This window comes from Bicyclus anynana, chromosome 20 (genome assembly GCF_947172395.1).
Source record: "Bicyclus anynana chromosome 20, ilBicAnyn1.1, whole genome shotgun sequence".
Lineage (NCBI taxonomy): Eukaryota > Metazoa > Arthropoda > Insecta > Lepidoptera > Nymphalidae > Bicyclus > Bicyclus anynana.
Window position 1 is genome coordinate 14,765,729 of NC_069102.1, and position 20,959 is coordinate 14,786,687.

The following is a 20,959-nucleotide window of genomic DNA, read 5'->3' on the forward strand; positions in this document are numbered from 1 at the left end:
ATAAACTAAAACTTAGTATACATAGTAGACACAAAACCCTCGAAGATTATAATTTTTAACTGCAAATAAGTCATGATTTTTTTTTTAAACTTGACGATGGGTTCTCGAAGCTTTAGGAAGCTTACGTAAAACAATAGTGATCTAAGCACCTACCTGAGATGTCCTTTCATCATTTTATTAAAGCTGAAAACATTGCTTCTACATAGAAAAGCTAATAGTGTCTGGCAACTTGGTAGGTAGGTACATTACTTTTAATCAGGATCTCTCAAGAATGTGCGTAAGCTGACACTGACACATTTAAGCTTCTATAAAATGCAACGTCCTCTTAGATGTAGAGAGCAGGCTGTGACTTTATAACAATAGTGGCAGCTCATTGCATATTCTGCAGCAGTATGATGGTGTAGGTGACGATGGCGGACGCCATGGCCAGCATGGTGGCGTAGTCCAGCGTGTAGAAGTGCACGGCGTTGAAGCGGACGGGGCGGGAGATGACGAGCTCACGGAGTTCCTTCAGAGCCTCATGGGATTCCGGTGCTAGCAAAAAATACATTTTGTTATTCTACACTTACTAATACCTCATTTTCATTCCATCTTAACGGCCCACCCACCACAAGGCCTGGCCTCCCTCCTTATAGGAGAGTGAATATGGAGCTTAGACCCACCACACCGATCCAGGTTGGAAAGTGGCAGGGCTTAGGGTGATAATGGTAGATTCATTAACGACCACTATCATATATATTAGCTGACTTTGACTGGGAACGATAACTTAACGTGTGCGACTTAAGGGGTGTGACAACCACCAACTTTCCAACTCCGTGCTGAGAATATTTAGGCATAACCCGACCCAGGAATCGAACCCAGGACCTCATGATTCGGAACCATATAGGCTAACCACTATTTTATTCTCGCTGTGAAATGCGTAAATAAGGTATCCCTCCCGAAGGTGTCGCGGACGAGACTCCACGGCAGGGTACCTATGTCTAACTCTCCTGACCAGAATACCCACTAAAACCCTCCGCGTCTTAAATGAGCAACAACGGTTCACTTCAAACATTCCACACTGTCGGTTCCGACGTTATCCATAAGAGCTAAAACAACTTAGAAGAGAGAACCAACCAAAACAAAAAAGGTAAAAGCCCGAAATCAAGTAATAAAAGAAAATGCCATATAGACTAACCACTGGTCTAACAAAGAAGTTACCCCTCTTCTGTAACTCGGAATAGTCAATAGATAAATCATCATGATTCCATCATCAGCCGATGGACGTCTACTGCTGAACACCTCTTATAAGGAAACAATACGGTTTTGAGCCGCTTGCATCCAGCGGCTACTTGCAGCCCTCTTGATATCTACAGTCGAAACAATGGGAAATCGGCCAACACAACGCCTACCGTCATGGAGTCACAGCACCTCGGGACCCCAAAGTCCATCGACTATTCGAACTACTTGCCCCGCCCATTGCCACTTCAGTTTTGCGTCTCATTGATCTGAGTCAGTTTGGTTCTTCTACGGATCTCCTCATTTCTGATTCGATCTCGCAGAAGTAGGTAGGTACTCCGAGCATAGCAATTAGATAAATAGTAAGCATAGCAATTAGATAAAATAAGTATCAAAATGTATATACCTACAAATTATCTTGTTTGCCATCAAATGATCAATACATCGGAGAATCCTGTCCGTCTGTTTGTATGTTCGCTCGCAACAATGAATACCGCACAGTAGTATTGAACTATAGTTTACGACTTTCATAGCCGTTGATAACAATATTGTAAAGAGATTAGACTTGTGAAAAGGGACCTGTAGAATGTAAAAACGTTTTATTAATATAAATGTAACTAAATAATATTGAAGAAATTTTTCTTAATAATAAGGATTTTACCATTGTACCCACTGTCAGCCTGATAATCAAATTAGTCAACATCACCATTTCCATAAGATAGACCAAACCACCGAATAGTATCTGAAAAATAGCTTTTTAAATTCTCCGTATTACAAACTCCGTATTATAACAAAATTTCCGATATTATTAAACAATCTATCGGACACATTTTAAGCGTTACCAAAAAAGCGTTATAAATGCCGAGAAATTCGTACGTTCGACCACACTGCATAAGAATGAATTCCATTGTGTTATTTTATGTAGATATAATTGCAACAGTGGAGTATAGAATACGTTATGGTATCACTTACCCTAAATCCAAACATTCCATTAACATAATCACATTGTTCGAGCAACAGCAAGTAGCATTTGCTGAGACGTAAGATAGTTTTAGTACGGCTGTAACCAATCGTGTCTAACAATTCCAACTTCCAACGATTGGACAAACAAACAGTAGTAGTCGAATCGGTTTTGCTAATAACATCTTTCCTCATTCCAGGTAAGGATGCAACAGAATTATAATAATCTTGAAGTACGTCTCCGATTCTCTTAAGGCGAAACTTTACTTGGATAAAGTGAGCTATACCATCGAGCGCCGAGAGTATTTTGATAACCGTATAGATGTAGTCGATACTGTGGACCGCGGATATGAACCATCCGTACAGTAGAACCAAAGCAGTGTAATCGCTGATAAAGTATACGGAGCCGATGAGAATAAAGAAGAAGCATATTTTTGTGACGCTTCTCTTGATTTCGTTGTAATACGGCATTCCGATAACTCTGTCGATGTTCTCAAAAGTATTGTAATAGTCCAAACAGCGTTGTCTCCCGTATTTGTAGACGAACAAAAGATCCACCACGTATTGAACGTATCCGAGCATGTAGATTAATATAAAGTAATCCTGGAATTTAGCTTTTGTTCTTTTAGAATTTTTAATAGCTAGATAAATGCTCACTAAGTTAGTAACGAGGAAAATTGTCGTCGTAAAGGCAACTCTCCAAAAAGGCCATTTAAATCTTTTCCCGTCCCTCGAGACGCAGTATAAGCCAAACATTTTCAAAACACAGTTGAGCGCTGTTAAGGTGGTATAAGCATCGTATTTTCGGTTTTTCGTTTTGTTTTTATTAATGTCGTGGACGAACATGTTCTTGGCCTAAACTGAAATGCTACATTGAGGTAGGCACTCGTATGTAGATTGGATTGGCGTTTAGCTTATCCAAATTGCATCTTTCATTGTGTTAATGGCGGAAATAGGTACGGAGAAATGGTCTACCTCTCTATAATTTGTGTTTGTTTATACTAGATATACTTACCTATTGTAGCTATACCTACAAGTCATACCTATAATATTTCAGCGATAGAAATCATATTAATTTAACATTATCTATCATTCCTGCATTAATCAAATTTGTAGGCAATTTAATTCTCTGCATCAAAATAATCAAGTCATCAACCTTTTTATTTCCAAAACGGTCTGCTTCTATGGAACGTCATCTATCAACTCCCTGCGGGAAGTTGAAGATGAAGTTTACTTTACTATTAATTTGCTCTTTGTTCTTTGTTCAGTTTTGCTTTCTTTATTTTTATTTTTGGATTGTAGTTTAACGTAGCCAGGGATCCATAAACCATTTTGTACAACTGATTAATAACAAGGTAATTTTTCGTGAGTAGCTTCATCTCGATGAGACGATCAACTTTTTTATTTACGAAAATTCTTGATTCCGGTGGCTAACTTAGTTACCATGAAATGAAAATTTCTGAGCGTCGGAACGAGATAATGTAACGTAATTTGTCGGACATTGTGGCTATTAAGTTGTATAACTATTATTAATCAACAGTAAAAAAAACAACAACGTTTAGCCGAGACACTTGACTCTAACAAAAATTTATTTTCAAAAGCTTAATATTTTACAAACGGATCCCTTAATCGAAAATTGTTGGTAGAAGAACAATAAAGATGCATCAGAGCAATTTGTAAAGTATGTCAACGAGACAGTTGTAAACCGTTCTTCAAAAAATTAAAAATATTAACGGTACCATCATTATATATTTACGAAGTAGTCATGTTTGTAGTCAATAACAAAAAAATATTTATACCTTATGAAAATAAACGCGACAATGATAAATTTAAATGCGAACAACATAAAACTACTCTGTACCATAATAGTTTATTCATTGCGGCAGTAAGAATTTATAATAAGTTACCAAAAGAAATTAGGAAAGAAAAGAATATAAATTGCTTTAAAAATAATTTATATAAATACCTAACTCAACAGGCATTCTACAGTGTAAATGAGTAGGTATTTAAGTTAATATTATTGTTATTTTCATACATATTTTAATTGTAAAGATGTAAATTTTAAATGGTGAAATTGTCATTTGAATCATTAAATACTTAATAAATAATTTGCATGCCTAATTGGCAAGATACATTTACTATCTACATCTACCGACCACCTGTATTAATGATACATGTATCTGTAAAGAAATAAATTGATTGATTGATTGATAAATTCATCCCCACTTTATATGTAGGGGAGATGTCCTAAAAAAATACATTTTTCAAGATTTAATTTTACGACTTTGTTCACATTTTTAATGTAGGTACATACTGATGCTAATTTACAGCTTTTTAAGTAGTAAGTCTCTGCGCTAAGCCGCGGACAGACGGACATAGCGAAACTATAAGGGTTCCTTGTGAACTACGGAACCTTAAAAACGTAAAACGGACTGTCGAGTGAAGATCGGTTTCATTGCCAAGGTATATTTCAAGGCATCAGAAGTCAAGAAAAAAGTCCTTATATGATCGCTTGGCAATCCGTCCTTCTGTCTTGTCTGTCTGTCATTCTATCCGGTACAGGTAAATGTGTAGTAAGTAATGAAGTTGAAGTGAATGCCAAAAAGATGTACTTCAAGTCTGGAATCCCTTGGCGTTGTAAAGAAAATAAAATGAAGGTTAGTAGTTAAATTACAAGCACTTTTTAAATGGCAGTTGTCTACCAAAAAACAAATTTAATGTTTTGTAATACATATAGCTGTCTTCGTAATCGATTGGCTCAAACAATTTTCGGTTGTAGATGTGGAGATCTGTAAAGGTTAACACGTTTCCAGTCCAGTGAGTCCAACGTAGGCTGGCACTTTCATTGACAAGTTCGTAAGCCCAATCTAGATTCATGAACTTTCTACTATTAAACTATTGGGATTTGTGGGGTATGATAACTTTGTGTGGGTCTATAAACGTGTTAAAGGTCTCTATTTTTTAGAGGATTACGGCTCCCCATCGTGGGACGAATCAGTTAAATACCAGCTCGCTGCTTTGGATTCAATAGATCACCGAGCTGGAAGGCACTCATTAATAACGAAGCGTTTATCATCATCATCATCATATAAGCAGATAGTCATCCACTGTAGGACATAAGCCTTTTGTAGGGACATCCTAACAACACGATCCTGATCCGCCTGCATCCAGCAAATCCCTGCGACTCGCTTGACGTTGTCAGTCCACCTAGTGAGTTTTTAGTACGGGGTCGTACGTCCATTGGCTCTTCTATGAGCCCCGCCCATTCCCACCTCAGCTTCGCGACTCGTTGAGCTATGAGTATGTCGGTAACTTTAGACTTTAGTTCTTCTGCAAGTCTCCTCATTTCTGATTCGATCACGCCGAGATACTACGAATATAGCTCATTCCAACGCCCACTGTGTGACTCTGAGGCCCATAGTTAGCGACCAAGTCTCAGAACCATAGGTCGTCACTGGCAACACGCATTGTTCGAAGACTTTAAATAATCGAAAATAGTTAAGAAATTTATTTTCTTATATTTCCGCTAGGGTACAATGACTGATTCTGTGCTCCATACAATTTTGGACCACTCTTTTAAAGAAATTCAAGTTAAACTCATCTAAATTATATTCTCTGGTAATCCTTTCCACTATGATTTTAATAATCTAATAAAACTATATAATAATGATTGTAAGCTCTATATTGACAGATGTTTGTGATAATGACAGTAAGTGTGGTGTTGCCACACGGCGAGTTTATTCGTTGCATTTTTATTAATTTCTACTCTTATGTCGCACTATATTTAAACTATAGTATAATCAATAATCGTGCGAATTTTCTGACAGATGCTAATGTCACTTTGTAAAATAATGATACCATATTTATTGTCATAGTGATGTCCTGTTCTGTATAGGTAAAAAATAGTGCCCCAGATCATTCACTCTCAAAGAGGAATTTTAAACAGAAATTTCTATCATAGCGCTTAGTGACAGACGGTTGAAAGAAAAATTGTATAAATTATGTAATTGATCAATTTTTTACCTATTTGCCCTGATCTCTGAGGGTACCACTACTTCCGATTTGAAATTTTAAGCCAAGCTACTCAAGCCTAACTACTATAGGTATCCGATACAAAAAAAATCTTAAGCATATTTAAGAAATTGTAGCCGTGGTAGTTCAAAATATCATACAAGGTGTAAATTTTCAAAGAATTTTAAAATTTATTTTGTAACTAAAAAAAAATTTAGGTATATTTTTTTTATTATTTTTCCTTAAGTGCTCATGAGCAGGTCAATCTTTTGGCGCCCGCTTATCGTTGAATTTTGGGACACGTTGTATATTATATTATGTCGAGTAATCCGGAGTGTCTGTTGGCATAGGCCTCCTCCAGTGTTTTCCACTCCGTTCTATTTTGTGCTACCCTCCTCCAGTGGTTACCTGCAGTTAATTTGATTGTCATGCTTAGCTCGTTACATTACATGATTTCTTTTAGTGACCAGTACTTCTTCCAGCCGTTTGCTATTCTTCTGTTAACTTCTTTAGTTGTTTGTTCTTCATGGGAGATAAGTCAAATCAAATAAGGTCTTAGAATAATTTTATTTTTATCACTGTGACTCAACATAGGTTTTACGTTTATTATTAAGCCTTAGACTGAGAAATTTCTTAATAAATAACAGATGTAACTGTTATTTATTAAAATTATTTACTAATTTGGTTCAGAACATATTGAGTGAATCATGATCGTTCACTTTTTCACATCACTATTTTTGATTCAATAAAAAAGGGTATCACAGGAAACTTCAAAAGAGATCGCTGAATTCATTATTCGACTATAACCATTTTGTAGATGAATGAAAAACAAATTTATACACAAATTATAGTTTATTTTCTTTCTAAGTTAACGTACGCAATTTATTAATATTTTCAATAAAATAATTTTAACATTTTCTTTTTCCAGATATTTTCATGAGGCAGGAAAACAGTGACACTGACTACGACTAAAAAAAAAATTTTTATTCGAAAAATGGCATTTCGCGATTGGCAATAAAGCGGAACAATAATATAACACGAAACGGTTCAGGACGTTTTTAAAATTCAATTGTAATTTGTAAACCGTACGAATATTTACAATACAAACATGCTAGTTTTAAAATCAAGTAATCAAGGAAAACTTTGTCCAATTAAATCTATCTATCGATCGAAATTGATGGTCTCAGATCAGGCATTAGAAATATACCCTCATCTGTCTTGTTGTTGTCTGTGTTTTTCATTAGTGCTATGAAATATATGATAGATAAAGTTTACCGTGACACATTGCAAATAGGTTGCCTAGTTTAATTGCGGCAAAATATAGTTCTATACAAAATGTAAGAAACCATGAACTTGATCAAAGGCAACCTTCTTAGAGTGCCTCTTCATTACTGAAGGTTTGCGGTCAGCTTTCTAAACTTGTCCTTGTCCATGGCTAGGCGGAAAAGTTCTTCGACAGTTCTGACTTCGAAAAAAAAGTTAATCATTTAATACGGTCGCAATTTAACTAGGCAATCTACGTGCAATGTGAGTATTTATTATTATTATTTTTCATTTATTTCTTATCACAATTAAATAACAGATGAGAGTATATATATCATATGCCGGATCTCGCACTATAATAAAAACATCGCGCTGACAGAATAACAGAATATCGCTGCCTTACATTATTCTAGGAACTGTAACTTTAATACAACAGAAATAGAGCACAGGTTACTCTGACATTAATGTATTTGTTCTAAGATCGATGTCATTTGACAAGCAGACGTTTGCCCCCATTCGCACGACAGTTTTTTATGGACGTTAAAAAGACGTTCAAATAAAACAAATGCATTGACAAGTATATATTCACACGACAGCGTTTTTGAAACACGACGCTATTTTTCGAGAAGAGTTGTATTTTCAATTTTGGACGTTGGAAAATGACCTTGTTTCAAGTTCATAGTATATTTGAGCACTTTTTAACATGCGTTAAAAAAACTCTCGTGCGAATGAGGGCTTACAAGTTTAAACATTCGATGTAAGACTACCGGCTACAAGTATAGACGAAATTAAGTTTTAAAACAAGGACTTTAAAGTCTAAATTACTTGTACACAGTACACAAAAGTGAAGTATATAAATTTGGACAAACTAAAATTGGAATCCAAGTAAATTAGGTGTATATTTCGTCGACGTATCTATATTTAATTTGTTTACACATTTATATTTATATATAAACTTTTTACATCTAAGTCGGAGCATAGGTTTAAAATGAAACGTCTTCAAAAGCGCCAGTTTCGTATATAATGAGATGGTTATAACAAAAAGTAATACGCCGTGTTTGTCGGCCAAACATCAGCGCTTTTGACACACTACACATTAGTGTTAACTAATATTATCACCATCACTTGCAGCACTGTAAATATACATCATGTGTGTACAACGCTGCCGTCGTGAGAAAAGGTCACAACTAACAATTATAAACATTAATGACGAAAATGCCCATTAATGTTTTATTTTTGGTAAAAATTTTACATGCAAGATTTTTAGTGATACCATAAACTTACACATAATTACACATTTTTTAATATAATTTTCATTTATTTTAAAAAATAGCTTATTTACTTTGGTTGAGTTTAAAGAGGACCAAAGTTTTAATATACAATTTTGTGTAGGTAATACATTTCAAGTAATATATACATATTTTTTGAATAAACATACTTTTCTTTGGCGACAAATTAATAATATTTTAAACTCCAATCTCTCAGTGTACTGTCGGTTGTGCTCTCACACTACGACGGCAGTGTGCACTTGTGTGTGTGTGATGGATGTATCATATTTTAATAAAAAATACTTTCATGTTGAAACCATCGATCTCCTATAAAAAAGTGGATGCACAATCAGCGACCAAAAACGTCCCTACTCAATGAGTGCCAAACACAACTTCTTGGCACTCAATTCAAGTAGTCGCATTTGCAAACCTCAAACTCAGTCCATAAGGTTGGATTTGCTCTGAATTTGGGATTTTATTGAATATTGGACTATATTTAAAGGCCTTTAGGTATAATTTTCTTTACCTGACAAAGCGAAATTGGCCAGTTTTTAAGTGAAATTTTCTACACGATTGTGCGTCCTTTTATTATAAGAGGTCAATGGTTGAAACATATTTTATGTTTACATTAAAAACAAAGTAAAGAGTGAACAAAAGGCACGAGTCCCAACAGTTCACAGCTCGTACTTGTGCTTCAGCTCCACCACGTCGCTGTCACTGAGCTGCGCCGCCGCCCGGCACCGCGCCAGCATGTGCCTGAGCACTGGACATAGACAAACACTTACGTTAGCTTATATTAATATCACGATATAACCGTGATAGTTCAGTGGTATGACCTTCGTCTTCCATTAGGAGACCGTAGGTCCGAATGTGGTTCAGTACTTGCAACTTTTCAGTTATAATGCGTATTTTAAGAAATATAAATATTAATTATCAGTAACAAAACATATTTAGTTCACTGCTAAGCACGAGTCTCCGATCAGAAAGAAAGGGTTTAGGCTCGTAGTCCACCACGCTGGCCCAATACTGATTGATAGACTTCACACCAAGAGTGAAGAAAATTCTGTTACGGTGTGCAGGTTGTCTAATAATGTTTTTCCTTTTCTGTTTGAGCCACGTGATACTAGTTTTTCTATTCTCGAAAGAAAGTACGCGGTGACGCTAGCGTGGCGCGGGAGTGGTGAAGAGTGCGGGCATGGTGGATATGCCGCTAGATGTTTGTTATGTTTTTGTGTCATGTCATCGGCAGATAATTATGGCGGTGCTGATGATGACGAGGTACACTCACACTCCTTGTCAGTGGCGGAGAGGAACATGGCGAGCGCGGAGAAGCGCTTCACTCGGCAGAGGCTCCGCAGATACTCGCCGACGCCGTGCCGGGTGAACGTGTCGGGGTGGGCGTGCAGCGCGCGCAGCACGTCGGCCAGCACGTCGCTCTCCAGCGCGTTCTCGAATATCGCGGGCAGCTTCGACGGCTCTATGATCTGGACAGATTCATAACATCATGTTGAGCTTCAAATAAACTGCGCTTCGACGCTTCGACGAAGTTCTGTGCGCCTAGCATGCGATTGTCCAATGGCGAAATTCCCAGTCAAAAAAACTTTCATCTATACTTATAATAAATCTGTATAGAGATCAATTCTGTACATGAAATATATTTCCAAAATAACTATCAGGGAGTGATTAGTGATCGATACTGATGCCAAAAATGCAATCAGTAAAATTTTTGTGTCTGTCTGTCTGTCTGTATGTTCTTTATAGAAACAAAAACTACTGGACGGATTTTAACGAAACTTGGTACAATTATTCAACATACTCCTGGGCAGGTTATAGTATACTTTTCATTACGCTACGATCAATAGGTGCAGAGCAGTGAAGAGAAATGTTGAGAAAACGGGAGAAGTTACTCAATTTTTTTAAGCTTCCGTCGCGTGTACAGCCTTAATGGTTAAAGCTACATAGAAATAATGTATGACGGAAATGTTCTCCTTAAAATTATCTATAAAAACACAACAGCATATACAACGTGTCCCAAAATTCAACGATAAGCGGGCGCCAAAAGATTGACCTGCTCATGAGCACTTAAGGAAAAATAATAAAAAAAATATACCTAAATTTTTTTTTTAGTTACAAAATAAATTTTAAAATTCTTTGAAAATTTACACCTTGTATGATATTTTGAACTACCGCAGCTACAATTTCTTAAATATGCTTAAGATTTTTTTTGTATCGGAACCTAAGTAGTACTACTATTCACCACAACTCTTAAAAACACCACAATGCCCGCAGTTTTTACACAAAAAAATATCAAAATATTTATTTCCCTCAAATTTTTAAAGATTTTTACTTTCAGTCTACTTTGACTCATGGTCTTGCAAAAAAAAGTATGAACACCGCTATGGCAAGTTATTTTCAAAGTTGACGCAACTAAACAAGATTTCAAAATAGTATAATACCCTAGGATAACTAGTCACAAAAAAAAATATGCGTACCATTTGTAAACAAGAACCAAATTTCTTAATTGTTCTTGTTGTTAGTAATAAATTTTACTATGTTCCAAAAATGTGTTTGTTATTTTAATTACACAACATTAAAGTAAATGTTCGAATTGTTTTCCACCGGCATTAATACAGGCACGACATCGCCTTAAAAACGACCGTTTTATTTTTCGCGCATATCTTCTAGCATTGATATGTGCCGCAGCCTGAGTGATTTTTTGCCGAAGCTCGTCCAATGTCGTAATCGGTTTTGCGTAGATCCTGTCTTTGAGACAACCCCAATAAAAGAAATCCAGGGGGTTTAGGTCGGGTGATCGGAATGGCCATAGGATAGGACCAAGTCGCCCGATCCAACGCCCCGGATACTCGTGGTCTAGGTATTGTCTCACAGGACGAGCGTAGTGAGCTGGGCAACCATCATTTTGATACCACATATTTTGAAGGTCGCTTAGGGGGACGTCTTCTAGTAATTCTTGCAAATCATTTTGTAAAAAGTTCAAATAACTGTCCCCATCTAAGTTTCCTTGTAATTCAAAAGGCCCAATCACTTTTCCATTTAAAATGCCCGTCCATAAGTTGACCTTAAATTGATATTGGGATTTGTCTTCTCTCATCAGGTGCGGATTCTCATTGCTCCAGCTGTGTAGGTTGTGAAGATTTAAATAGCCATCTTTCTTGCAGGTTGTTTCATCCGACCATAGTACTTTATCCAAGAACTGAGGATCTTCCCGATGCTTTTGAAGCATCACTCGGCAAAATGCGATCCGCAGTGGATAGTCCCGTGATAGTAACGTTTGTACACGTCTGTAATGATATGGGTGTAGCCGATGACGTTTTAGTATTCGATGTGCTGAACTTTTTGGGATTCCCGTAGCTGCTTCTATGGCACGCACTGAGGTAGTTGAATCAATGTTTATTTCATTGAGAACTTCTTCATCGCATTCCGATCTAGGTCTTCCAGCGTTTCTTCTAGCTGACGGCAAACGACCCTCCGAAAACGCTTGATGCACATTCATAAATACCCGATAATCTGGATATCTTTGAGCGTTTGGGTACCTTTCTCGATACAATCTGCTAGCAGCGTTAGCATTGCACCGACATTCTCCATAAATGAGATGCATGTTAGCGTATTCCATCGGCGTGTATGGTTGCGGCATGATAACGCTAAACAGTCCAAAATACACCAAAAGTCCAATTCACAAAACACAGGCACAGTCCAAAATAATGCCAGGTCAGTTCAGTTTGCAGATCACTTAAGTCCAGTCCAAAATGCAAAGCCAAAAGTCGTTAGTACGAGAGCCACGTCAATTGAATACGGAAAGTTGCGCAGTAAACAAAGGAGCAGAGCGTACTGACTTGCTGGGAACAGGATTTTCTTTACCTGCATCATTGTCATTCAACAAAGAACATCTGTCTATCCCTCTCTAACGTATACTTATCGCTATCTTTCTCTCTCTCTCTCTCTCTCTTATTTTTAAATGTTATCGTTCGTTCCATTAAAATTCTAGGAAATTGCAACGTATGACTCACATCATTTTGTGCATAAAGTAAAAGTGATTTCTAGGAGCAAAAACATTTTAGAAATTTAGTTCTTGTTTACAAATGGTACGCATATTTTTTTTTTGCGACTAGTTATCTTAGGGTATTATACTATTTTGAAATCTTGATTAGTTGCGTCAACTTTGAAAATAACTTGCCATAGCGGTGTTCATACTTTTTTTTGCAAGACCATGAGTCAAAGTAGACTGAAAGTAAAAATCTTTATAAATTTGAGGGAAAAAAAATATTTTGATTTTTTTTTGTGTAAAAACTGCGGGCATTGTGGTGTTTTTAAGAGTTGTGGTGAATAGTAGTACTACTTAGGTATCCGATACAAAAAAAATCTTAAGCATATTTAAGAAATTGTAGCCGTGGTAGTTCAAAATATCATACAAGGTGTAAATTTTCAAAGAATTTTAAAATTTATTTTGTAACTAAAAAAAAATTTAGGTATATTTTTTTTATTATTTTTCCTTAAGTGCTCATGAGCAGGTCAATCTTTTGGCGCCCGCTTATCGTTGAATTTTGGGACACGTTGTATATGTCTATCTTTTATGGTTGACTCGCAATAACACGTGTAACTCCCGATAACTTAGCAGTTCGGAGCTTTCTAATTATATTTGTCTACTCTTATGTTTATAACACTCATCACTCATTCCTAATAAGAAAGTTAACATTATTACCTGTTCAATAAAAAAAGAATCACCAAACACCAAAGTTATACATGAAATACGCTAAGCCATTGCGCATGAATACTAATTCATGTTTAAGGACTTTAAGGATTATAAGGAGTATTTGTGTAACGGTTGCCGCGCTCGACGCGACTCGCGGTGGGAGAAATAAATAAAGAAGTGCAGCCTTAATGAGTAGGGTAGGGGTAGGGTAGGGGTAGGGTAGGGGTAGGGTAGGGTAGGGGTAGGGTAGGGGTAGGGCAGGGGTAGGGTAGTGGTAGGGTAGGGGTAGGGTTGGGATAGGGTAGGGTAGGGGTAGGGTAGAGGTAGGCTAGGGTAGGATAGGATAGGGGTAGTTGAAAGTTTACAACGACTTTCACGCGGACGAAGTCGCGGGCGTCCGTTAGTATCATATAAATTATGTAATGACCCTTTCATTTATACATACATATATTGTAGTAGTGCTAATAAAATAACTAGTCCACTATTTTATATATGCTGCTGTGGCTACAGTTCATTGGAACACTTTATTTTTCTAATTATTCTTAGCAAGCTTTTTCATTTGATACCCATATTGTAGACATGCATTAAAATTTAAAAGTAACTAGTCCGCCATGTTACATAGGCCGTCATGTTGGATTTAGAATGACGTCACAAACTGAACATTGCATTGTCATTCAAATTGTACAAGAATACAAAATTTCAGCACAATTGGTTGAAGATAATATCTGCTTCAAAATTGAATTGCAAGATTTCACCCGAACAAACATACATATATTGTTAAGTAAAAGTTTGTAAACTTACACTTAAATAATCACTCCTTGCAGCGTCGTTGCCTTTCAGAGATTTCCACTCCAATATAAACTGAACACTGTTCGTCGGCGCCACCATGCTTGCTGACACCTTATCACTGTTGACCAAATTTGGGTCAATTTGGTCAAACCGATCACCAATGACACCGATATTTTTGTCACCGTCACAGTCGATGCCACTGTTTTGTTTGAGTTTGTTTGAGTCGTTGTTGTTTGAGTCGCCGTGAGCGTGGTCTTCAATCTCGACTATCTCGAGGCGTGTGGCCGGCTTGTCTACTATCGTTCTGCCGAGGAGGATTTCTTGGATGGGCACGTGTCTGAGGGCCCTCTGGAAATAGTGATTAGTTGAAATTCAATTAATTAAATAAATCAATAAATATATCATTATTAGCTAAATTTAACGGCTCACAAGAGGGACAGGCTCTTCATAGAACAAGGGATATGGAGCTTAGACAACCATTATGCGCAATGCGGGTTGGCGGGATTAAGCCTGTCTGTTCAGCTATCTTTAATAATAGTTGAAGAAGAAATGGATTAATTAAAATGCATTTCCAAATAGCGGAGTCCTTTATTTTGGTAACAATGCTAAATTGTATTATAGCTAGATCCATTACAATCTTTGAAAATGTGCTCTAACATTTTTTTTACTGAAGTTGGGTTATAAAATAAATAACCCATCCCATTTACAGGCAATAATAAAGTGCCCTATTAGTTTATCAGGTTGTCACAAAGCATGACCATCTCACCTTGGACCTCAAATGCGGCGGTTTCTTCACCGGCTTGATGACGGTGACCTCCTCCCCGCGCCCCTCCCGCCAGCGCTGCTCCGCGCCCTCCTCCTGCCGCAGCTGCCCAGCGCTGGGCGGCAGCTCCACTATCTTGGGCCGCTCTTTGGTTGGCGGGCTCGGGTTGCTTTCCGATGTGGGCGATGATTTTGACTTCGCCTAAAAATGAAAATATAATGAGATATGTGTATATAGTACCGGCGAAGTGTCCATACAGGCCAATTTCCGCCGGGCTAACTTTTAAAAACTCAAATTTCGAGAACGCCTTAACCGATTTCATTAATTCTTTTTTTAGAATACTCCTTGAAGGCGCCGCCGCCGGCCGCGCACACCGCGCACTCACCCCTTTGGTGCCCATCCGCGCCACGACGGCGCCGAGCTGGCGGCGCGCGTCCGCGTTGTGCGGCTCCAGCTTCAGCACCTCGTGCAGGTCGTGCTTGGCGCCGCGCAGCGAGCCCGGGCGCCGCCGCCGGCCGCGCACACCGCGCACTCACCCCTTTGGTGCCCATCCGCGCCACGACGGCGCCGAGCTGGCGGCGCGCGTCCGCGTTGTGCGGCTCCAGCTTCAGCACCTCGTGCAGGTCGTGCTTGGCGCCGCGCAGCGAGCCCGGGCGCCGCCGCCGGCCGCGCACACCGCGCACTCACCCCTTTGGTGCCCATCCGCGCCACGACGGCGCCGAGCTGGCGGCGCGCGTCCGCGTTGTGCGGCTCCAGCTTCAGCACCTCGTGCAGGTCGTGCTTGGCGCCGCGCAGCGAGCCCGGGCGCCGCCGCCGGCCGCGCACACCGCGCACTCACCCCTTTGGTGCCCATCCGCGCCACGACGGCGCCGAGCTGGCGGCGCGCGTCCGCGTTGTGCGGCTCCAGCTTCAGCACCTCGTGCAGGTCGTGCTTGGCGCCGCGCAGCGAGCCCGGGCGCCGCCGCCGGCCGCGCACACCGCGCACTCACCCCTTTGGTGCCCATCCGCGCCACGACGGCGCCGAGCTGGCGACGCGCGTCCGCGTTGTGCGGCTCCAGCTTCAGCACCTCGTGCAGGTCGTGCTTGGCGCCGCGCAGCGAGCCCAGCCGCTCGCGCGCCGCCGCCCGCCGCTGCAGCGCCTTCACACAAATAATCAGAGGTATATATTATTAAAGCTTACATACTGGCTTGTACTTTCTTTTGTGTACAAAAAATCACCTCAAGAACTCATAGAGGAAAGTGGTTCTCTCGGGGATTCTGTGAACCAAGTTCTTTAGCTCTCAAGACCCACAAAGGGAAGACTGTAATGTACAACTGCATTGCGATGGCCGTTGGACGTGGACTGCTGGACGTACAGTGGCTCCTTGTGTCTTGTTCTGGTGCAGAGTTGTTGTTCAATGAATTTGGGAGCCTATCTAAACCAACTATGCCATCCTGCCCATTGACACTTCAATTTTGCAACTTATTGAGCTATTTCTTTTGTGGATCCACAAAAGAAATATTGATTATACCTTATTTTAAATATGATAGTTACACTTTTATGTATCAGAAAAAATTCAGGAGCAATTTTACAAGCTATAGCTTGGCAAGTTCGTTGATGACACTTCCATGATACGCGGGCCACGTGGGGAAAGGACTGCGCGGGTATGAAGTCGTGCGCTCATACAAAGCTAATATATGTTTTCATGAACTCAAGTGTTTTAATTATGATATCTCAGACATATCACCTTGACGTAGGTAGGGTCCAAGCGCAGGGCCTCGGTGCAGTCCGCCTCGGCCTGGTGCAGACTGTCTTTCTTGAGGTGGCACAGGCCGCGGTTGGCGTAGTAGATGGCGTCGTCGGTGACCAGTTCGATGGCGCGGTTGTAGCACGCGATGGCGTCGTCCCACTTCTCTTGTTTCACAAAACTGTTACCCTGGAACATTGGAGTTGCAATTACAGTAACTACGTACTGTAGCTAGGCGGCGTAGCGAAGTGCGAAAAAGGGCCAAGAAAGAAGATAGTAGCACATACAAACTATCCCAAAGTTTAAGATTGTAGCCAATGAGGAAGTTTCCTTAAAAAAAGTAGTGTCAAAACTCGAAAAATCAGACTAGTAGTTTTGGAGATAAATGACGATATTGGTTTGCACAGACATCCTCTAACCTCAAACACATAAGATCTCCATATCATTATGGGTACTGTATGTAAACGTGTTCAATATGTAATGCTGAACACGTTTCCACGTCCCCGGCCCCCGCAGAAACCCCCGGACCATCGCAAGTGTTACGATCGAATTTGCTAAGCTATACATTAAATAATTAGTAAATACGTCTAATTCTATTCTATTCTTCAAATGTCAGCAGCTAGATCAAATTTTTGTTCTATTCAGCTGAATATTACTGTAAAATTTTATTAAGTACTACTAATGTTTGAGGGCAAATATGTCCTTAGGCATCCATCCTCCCTAGGCCGACCAGGTGTGTGTGTAGCACTTTAAACCCCTATCATTCACTAGCAGACTCTCTGTGATTTCATCCGCAAAGTTCCCATTCCAGTGAGAGTACAGGGATAAAATATAGCCTAATGTCTATGACACTCACAAATAATGTGGCTTTCTAATGGTAAAAATAATTTCCTAAATTGGTTATGTAGAACCATAGTTTACACCTACAGTACTGATAAAGACACCATAAACTATGTTAAATATAAAATAAAAGAAAAAAAAAACTAATGAAAATTAGCACTTAAAATATTTTTCAAACAAATTCCTAAATCAAAAAAAAGTATATCCAGACCCACCAATTTTTTTAAAGATCCATCCAATGATACCCTATAGTCTACACTAATGAGATAAATGACTAAAAAATTCATCCCCACTTTACATATAGGAAAGTACCCTCACGTTTTAATGATGTACATAAGTTTTTTTAATGTACATAAGTACTCATGCTATATTACAGATATCTACTAGTAATAGTCTTTGAGCTAAACCGCAGACAGACAGACTGACATGAACCCTAAAAACTAAAACAGTCATTTAACAAAAAGTATTCCAGCACTCACCCTCTCTTTCTCATACTGTGCCTCCTCTCTCAGTTTCTCCATCTTCGCCGGCAGACTCTTCTTGCTGTCCAAGGATGTCGGCCCCACTTCTGCTGTGTCAACTTCTTCACATGCTTTCTCCTGCCACGAGTCAGTCTTTAATTTACGCAAATTGTGACAAAAAAATTAAATGACAAGTAGATGAATTATGGATGCAAATGGCATAAATTGACATATTTTGCTGACTCCACTTAAATGGGATTTACTTTGATCTCTGATAGATAAAGAAACAAGAGAGAAAAAAGCCTTGAATCAATCAAATAAATGAATTAAAGTAACTATAGATGCATTACATAATTTGAGATAGGCAAGTGGAGTTCCATTGTTTCTGACTGATACTCCAGAGATGGAAAACATTGCAAAAGAAGGACAAAGACAAAGATTGCAGATGATTTATAACAGCAGGACATCTCTAAATGGTGTTGCTTGGGAACAAACAGAGTGGAAACGGCTGGAGGAGGCATATGCTAAAAGGCATTCTGAACTATAATAATTTTTATATATCATTTAAAAAATCCATAAAAACGTTTATATACAATATATCATTTATTTTATTAGTTATTTAAATAAAACATTTAAATTTAGGAAATTTTGTAACAATAATACCTTAAGTAACACAACATTGTAACATTATTTGCTTGATATTGCTAAAACATGTTACACTTACATGCTATATTATTAACCCAAACTTAAGCTTATTAATTAACAATTTTTATGTTTTATCTGTAAGTATGTCCATTATTTATTTAATAAATTATAGAGTTAAATTTTAAAATCTTTTTTACTGCTGACCACCATGAAAGAAACCTATATGAAAACTGTCACTGCAGTTTGTCTGTTGAGAGTCACAAAGTATGTGTAGATGAAATAAGATCACAATAATCAGGCACTAAAACTATACAGTTTGTTGAGATGGTTCAAAATTGCAATCTATCCTTATAATAAATCTGTAGTGAGATCAATTCTGCACATTAAATATGTTTCCAAAATAACTATCAGGTGGTGATTAGTGATCGATACTGATGCCAAAAATACAATCAGTAAAATTTTTGTCTGTCTGTTTGTTATAGAACCAAAAACTACTCGACAGATTTTGATGAAACTTGGTGCAATTATTCTTCATACTCCTGGGCAGGTTATAGTATATATTTCATCACGCTATGATTAATAGCGGCAGAGCAGTAAAGTGAAATGTTGGGAAAACAGGAAAAGGTACTTCATTTTTAAATAATACTACTGTAAGGGCTGGATTAAAAAGGTCTAAGGGCAGACAAAGTCACGGGCATCCGCTAGTTATAAATATAAATAATAGTAAATACACTTAGATACACACACATCAGTACTTAGCCCCAAAGTAAGCATTTGGCCAGTGTAATGGGTACTAAGAAAGCAGATTTTATTATTTATAAAATACTTATATAGTGTATAAATACACCCAGACACTGCAAAACACCCATGTTCATCACACAAATATTTTCCAGTTGTGGGAATCAAACCCACAGGGATGCAGAAAGCAGGGTCAATATCCACAGTGCCACACGGTCATAAATTAGGTAGAATTAGATCTTACATTTCTAAATTGATACTAGAAGTGATCAGAAAACAAGTGCTGCCATACATATTTGAAATTTTTAAATTTTTCATAGATGTGCTAAATACAATATTTTTCTCATAACTCAAAGACGATGGGATGTACTAACCTAAAACAACAGCTTGGTTAATTTAAATCTCAAAATAAATTAGACACTAGCAAATAACTAAGCAGATAGTGTATTTTACACTGCAATAGTATTATGTGAAATTGCACTAAGTTCATTGTTTAATCAACAATTTTTTTTTATATTGATTTACAATTTGACAAAAATTGTATATGAAAGCTCAACACTTGAGCTATCAGACAAACTTTTAAGATGCATCGTCAGTCGGCTAGCAGTCTGGTAGCTCATGAAAACTGCAAAGAATACATACAACATCAAACTTTTCCCAAGCACCGTAGTCTGATGCCTTGATCCGTTTGGCAGTCTCCTTTTTCTCTTGCACTGGCTTTTCTTTTCGCGCCTTGCTCCTCACTGGCGGTAGGTCCTATCCCCAAAAGGCTCAGAGTTAGTAATTAAACGGCACAATGTCTCGAACAACGCCACCGAGAAATACAATAGAAAATAAAATTCACCAAAACCCCCGTCAAATAGCAGTCGCGATATTCGAACTGCTAGATACATACTCGGTGTTTATAGTGCACTAGACATACAAAAACACTACACTAAACGACACTATGTATGTTATATGGTGATTCGTGGTTTTCAACACTAAATATGTAGAATTATTTGAGTTTTTAAACCTGTTCAAATTCACCGTTTAACGCGGCCTCTTTTCTTTTCATTTCGACCTCCCAGTTTTGTAAGTCTGTTAAATAAGTTTGCAATGTCCTCACATCATTCCGAACTTGCCTTTGTAATTCGAATGCTTTGTCCATTTTTGTTGGGCATGCAAGAAAAAAAATTTACCTGCAAAATCGATAGAGCTAGGTTGTCAATGGGTTGTCAACCTCAAACAATACGTTGTCATGGCGCTCGCTACTTCGTTCGGAAACATGTATTTTCAACGATGTTGTTTAAAATTATAAAATATTGTTGTTTATTTCCACAACAACATGAAAATTAAAATACAAAATTATAATTATTTCTCGCTCAGCCGTAGTTAAATGTAATACTTTTTTATGCAAACGGTACTTAGTACTTACACCGGTTTCATAATAGATGGCGTACAGGTTACACTGTACTTACGGGAAAATAGGCAAGTAGGCAAGTTAACACTTTTTTTATTTATCTTGAATTGTTTATTACCGTTATAAAAGATTGAAAAAAATATAATTTTTTACATTGATTCATTGT

The 20,959-nt window shown here is 38.2% G+C and overlaps 2 protein-coding genes across 8 annotated transcripts; both read right to left on the minus strand.

Moving 5' to 3' along the window:
• Positions 1–232: 232 nt before the first annotated feature.
• LOC112050478 (uncharacterized) lies at positions 233–2,760 on the minus strand. Its single transcript, XM_052887975.1, has 3 exons — positions 2,191–2,760; positions 1,629–1,797; positions 233–534 (listed from the first exon to the last, which is right to left on the minus strand). Exons 1-3 carry the CDS (start codon positions 2,758–2,760, stop codon positions 371–373), a joined length of 903 nt encoding a protein of 300 aa, XP_052743935.1. The 3' UTR covers positions 233–370.
• A 4,262-nt stretch (positions 2,761–7,022) lies between these two features.
• On the minus strand, positions 7,023–20,625 carry LOC112050490 (RNA polymerase II-associated protein 3). 7 transcript variants are annotated; one of them, XM_052887682.1, is made up of 9 exons: positions 20,573–20,625; positions 20,037–20,150; positions 18,030–18,164; positions 16,711–16,899; positions 15,973–16,122; positions 14,987–15,184; positions 14,233–14,568; positions 10,009–10,204; positions 7,023–9,483 (listed from the first exon to the last, which is right to left on the minus strand). In XM_052887682.1, the coding sequence occupies exons 3-9, from the start codon at positions 18,069–18,071 to the stop codon at positions 9,395–9,397; spliced, it is 1,200 nt and encodes a 399-aa protein (XP_052743642.1). In that variant the 5' UTR covers positions 18,072–18,164; positions 20,037–20,150; positions 20,573–20,625; the 3' UTR covers positions 7,023–9,394. The 7 variants fall into 7 exon arrangements, with proteins under 7 accessions (XP_052743642.1, XP_052743641.1, XP_052743640.1 ...); XM_052887681.1 differs by having other exon boundaries at positions 18,030–18,149; positions 20,573–20,624; XM_052887680.1 differs by lacking the exon at positions 20,573–20,625 and adding an exon at positions 20,516–20,569 and having other exon boundaries at positions 18,030–18,149.
• Positions 20,626–20,959: the final 334 nt, after the last annotated feature.

Excerpts from the sequence above, each read along its gene's own strand:
- LOC112050478 (XM_052887975.1), bottom strand. The coding sequence starts at position 2,760 with ATGCTCGGATACGTTCAATACGTGGTGGATCTTTTGTTCGTCTACAAA. Across the intron at positions 1,798-2,190 it reads ATGGAATGTTTGGATTTAGG|GTCCCTTTTCACAAGTCTAA; the intron begins GTAAGTGATACC and ends TACATTCTACAG. Across the intron at positions 535-1,628 it reads GATGGCAAACAAGATAATTT|CACCGGAATCCCATGAGGCT; the intron begins GTAGGTATATAC and ends ATTTTTTGCTAG.
- LOC112050490 (XM_024088758.2), bottom strand. The coding sequence starts at position 20,541 with ATGGACAAAGCATTCGAATTACAAAGGCAAGTTCGGAATGATGTGAGG. Across the intron at positions 20,151-20,406 it reads TAAACGGTGAATTTGAACAG|GACCTACCGCCAGTGAGGAG; the intron begins GTTTAAAAACTC and ends TTTTGGGGATAG. Across the intron at positions 14,569-14,986 it reads CGCCGCATTTGAGGTCCAAG|AGGGCCCTCAGACACGTGCC; the intron begins GTGAGATGGTCA and ends CACTATTTCCAG.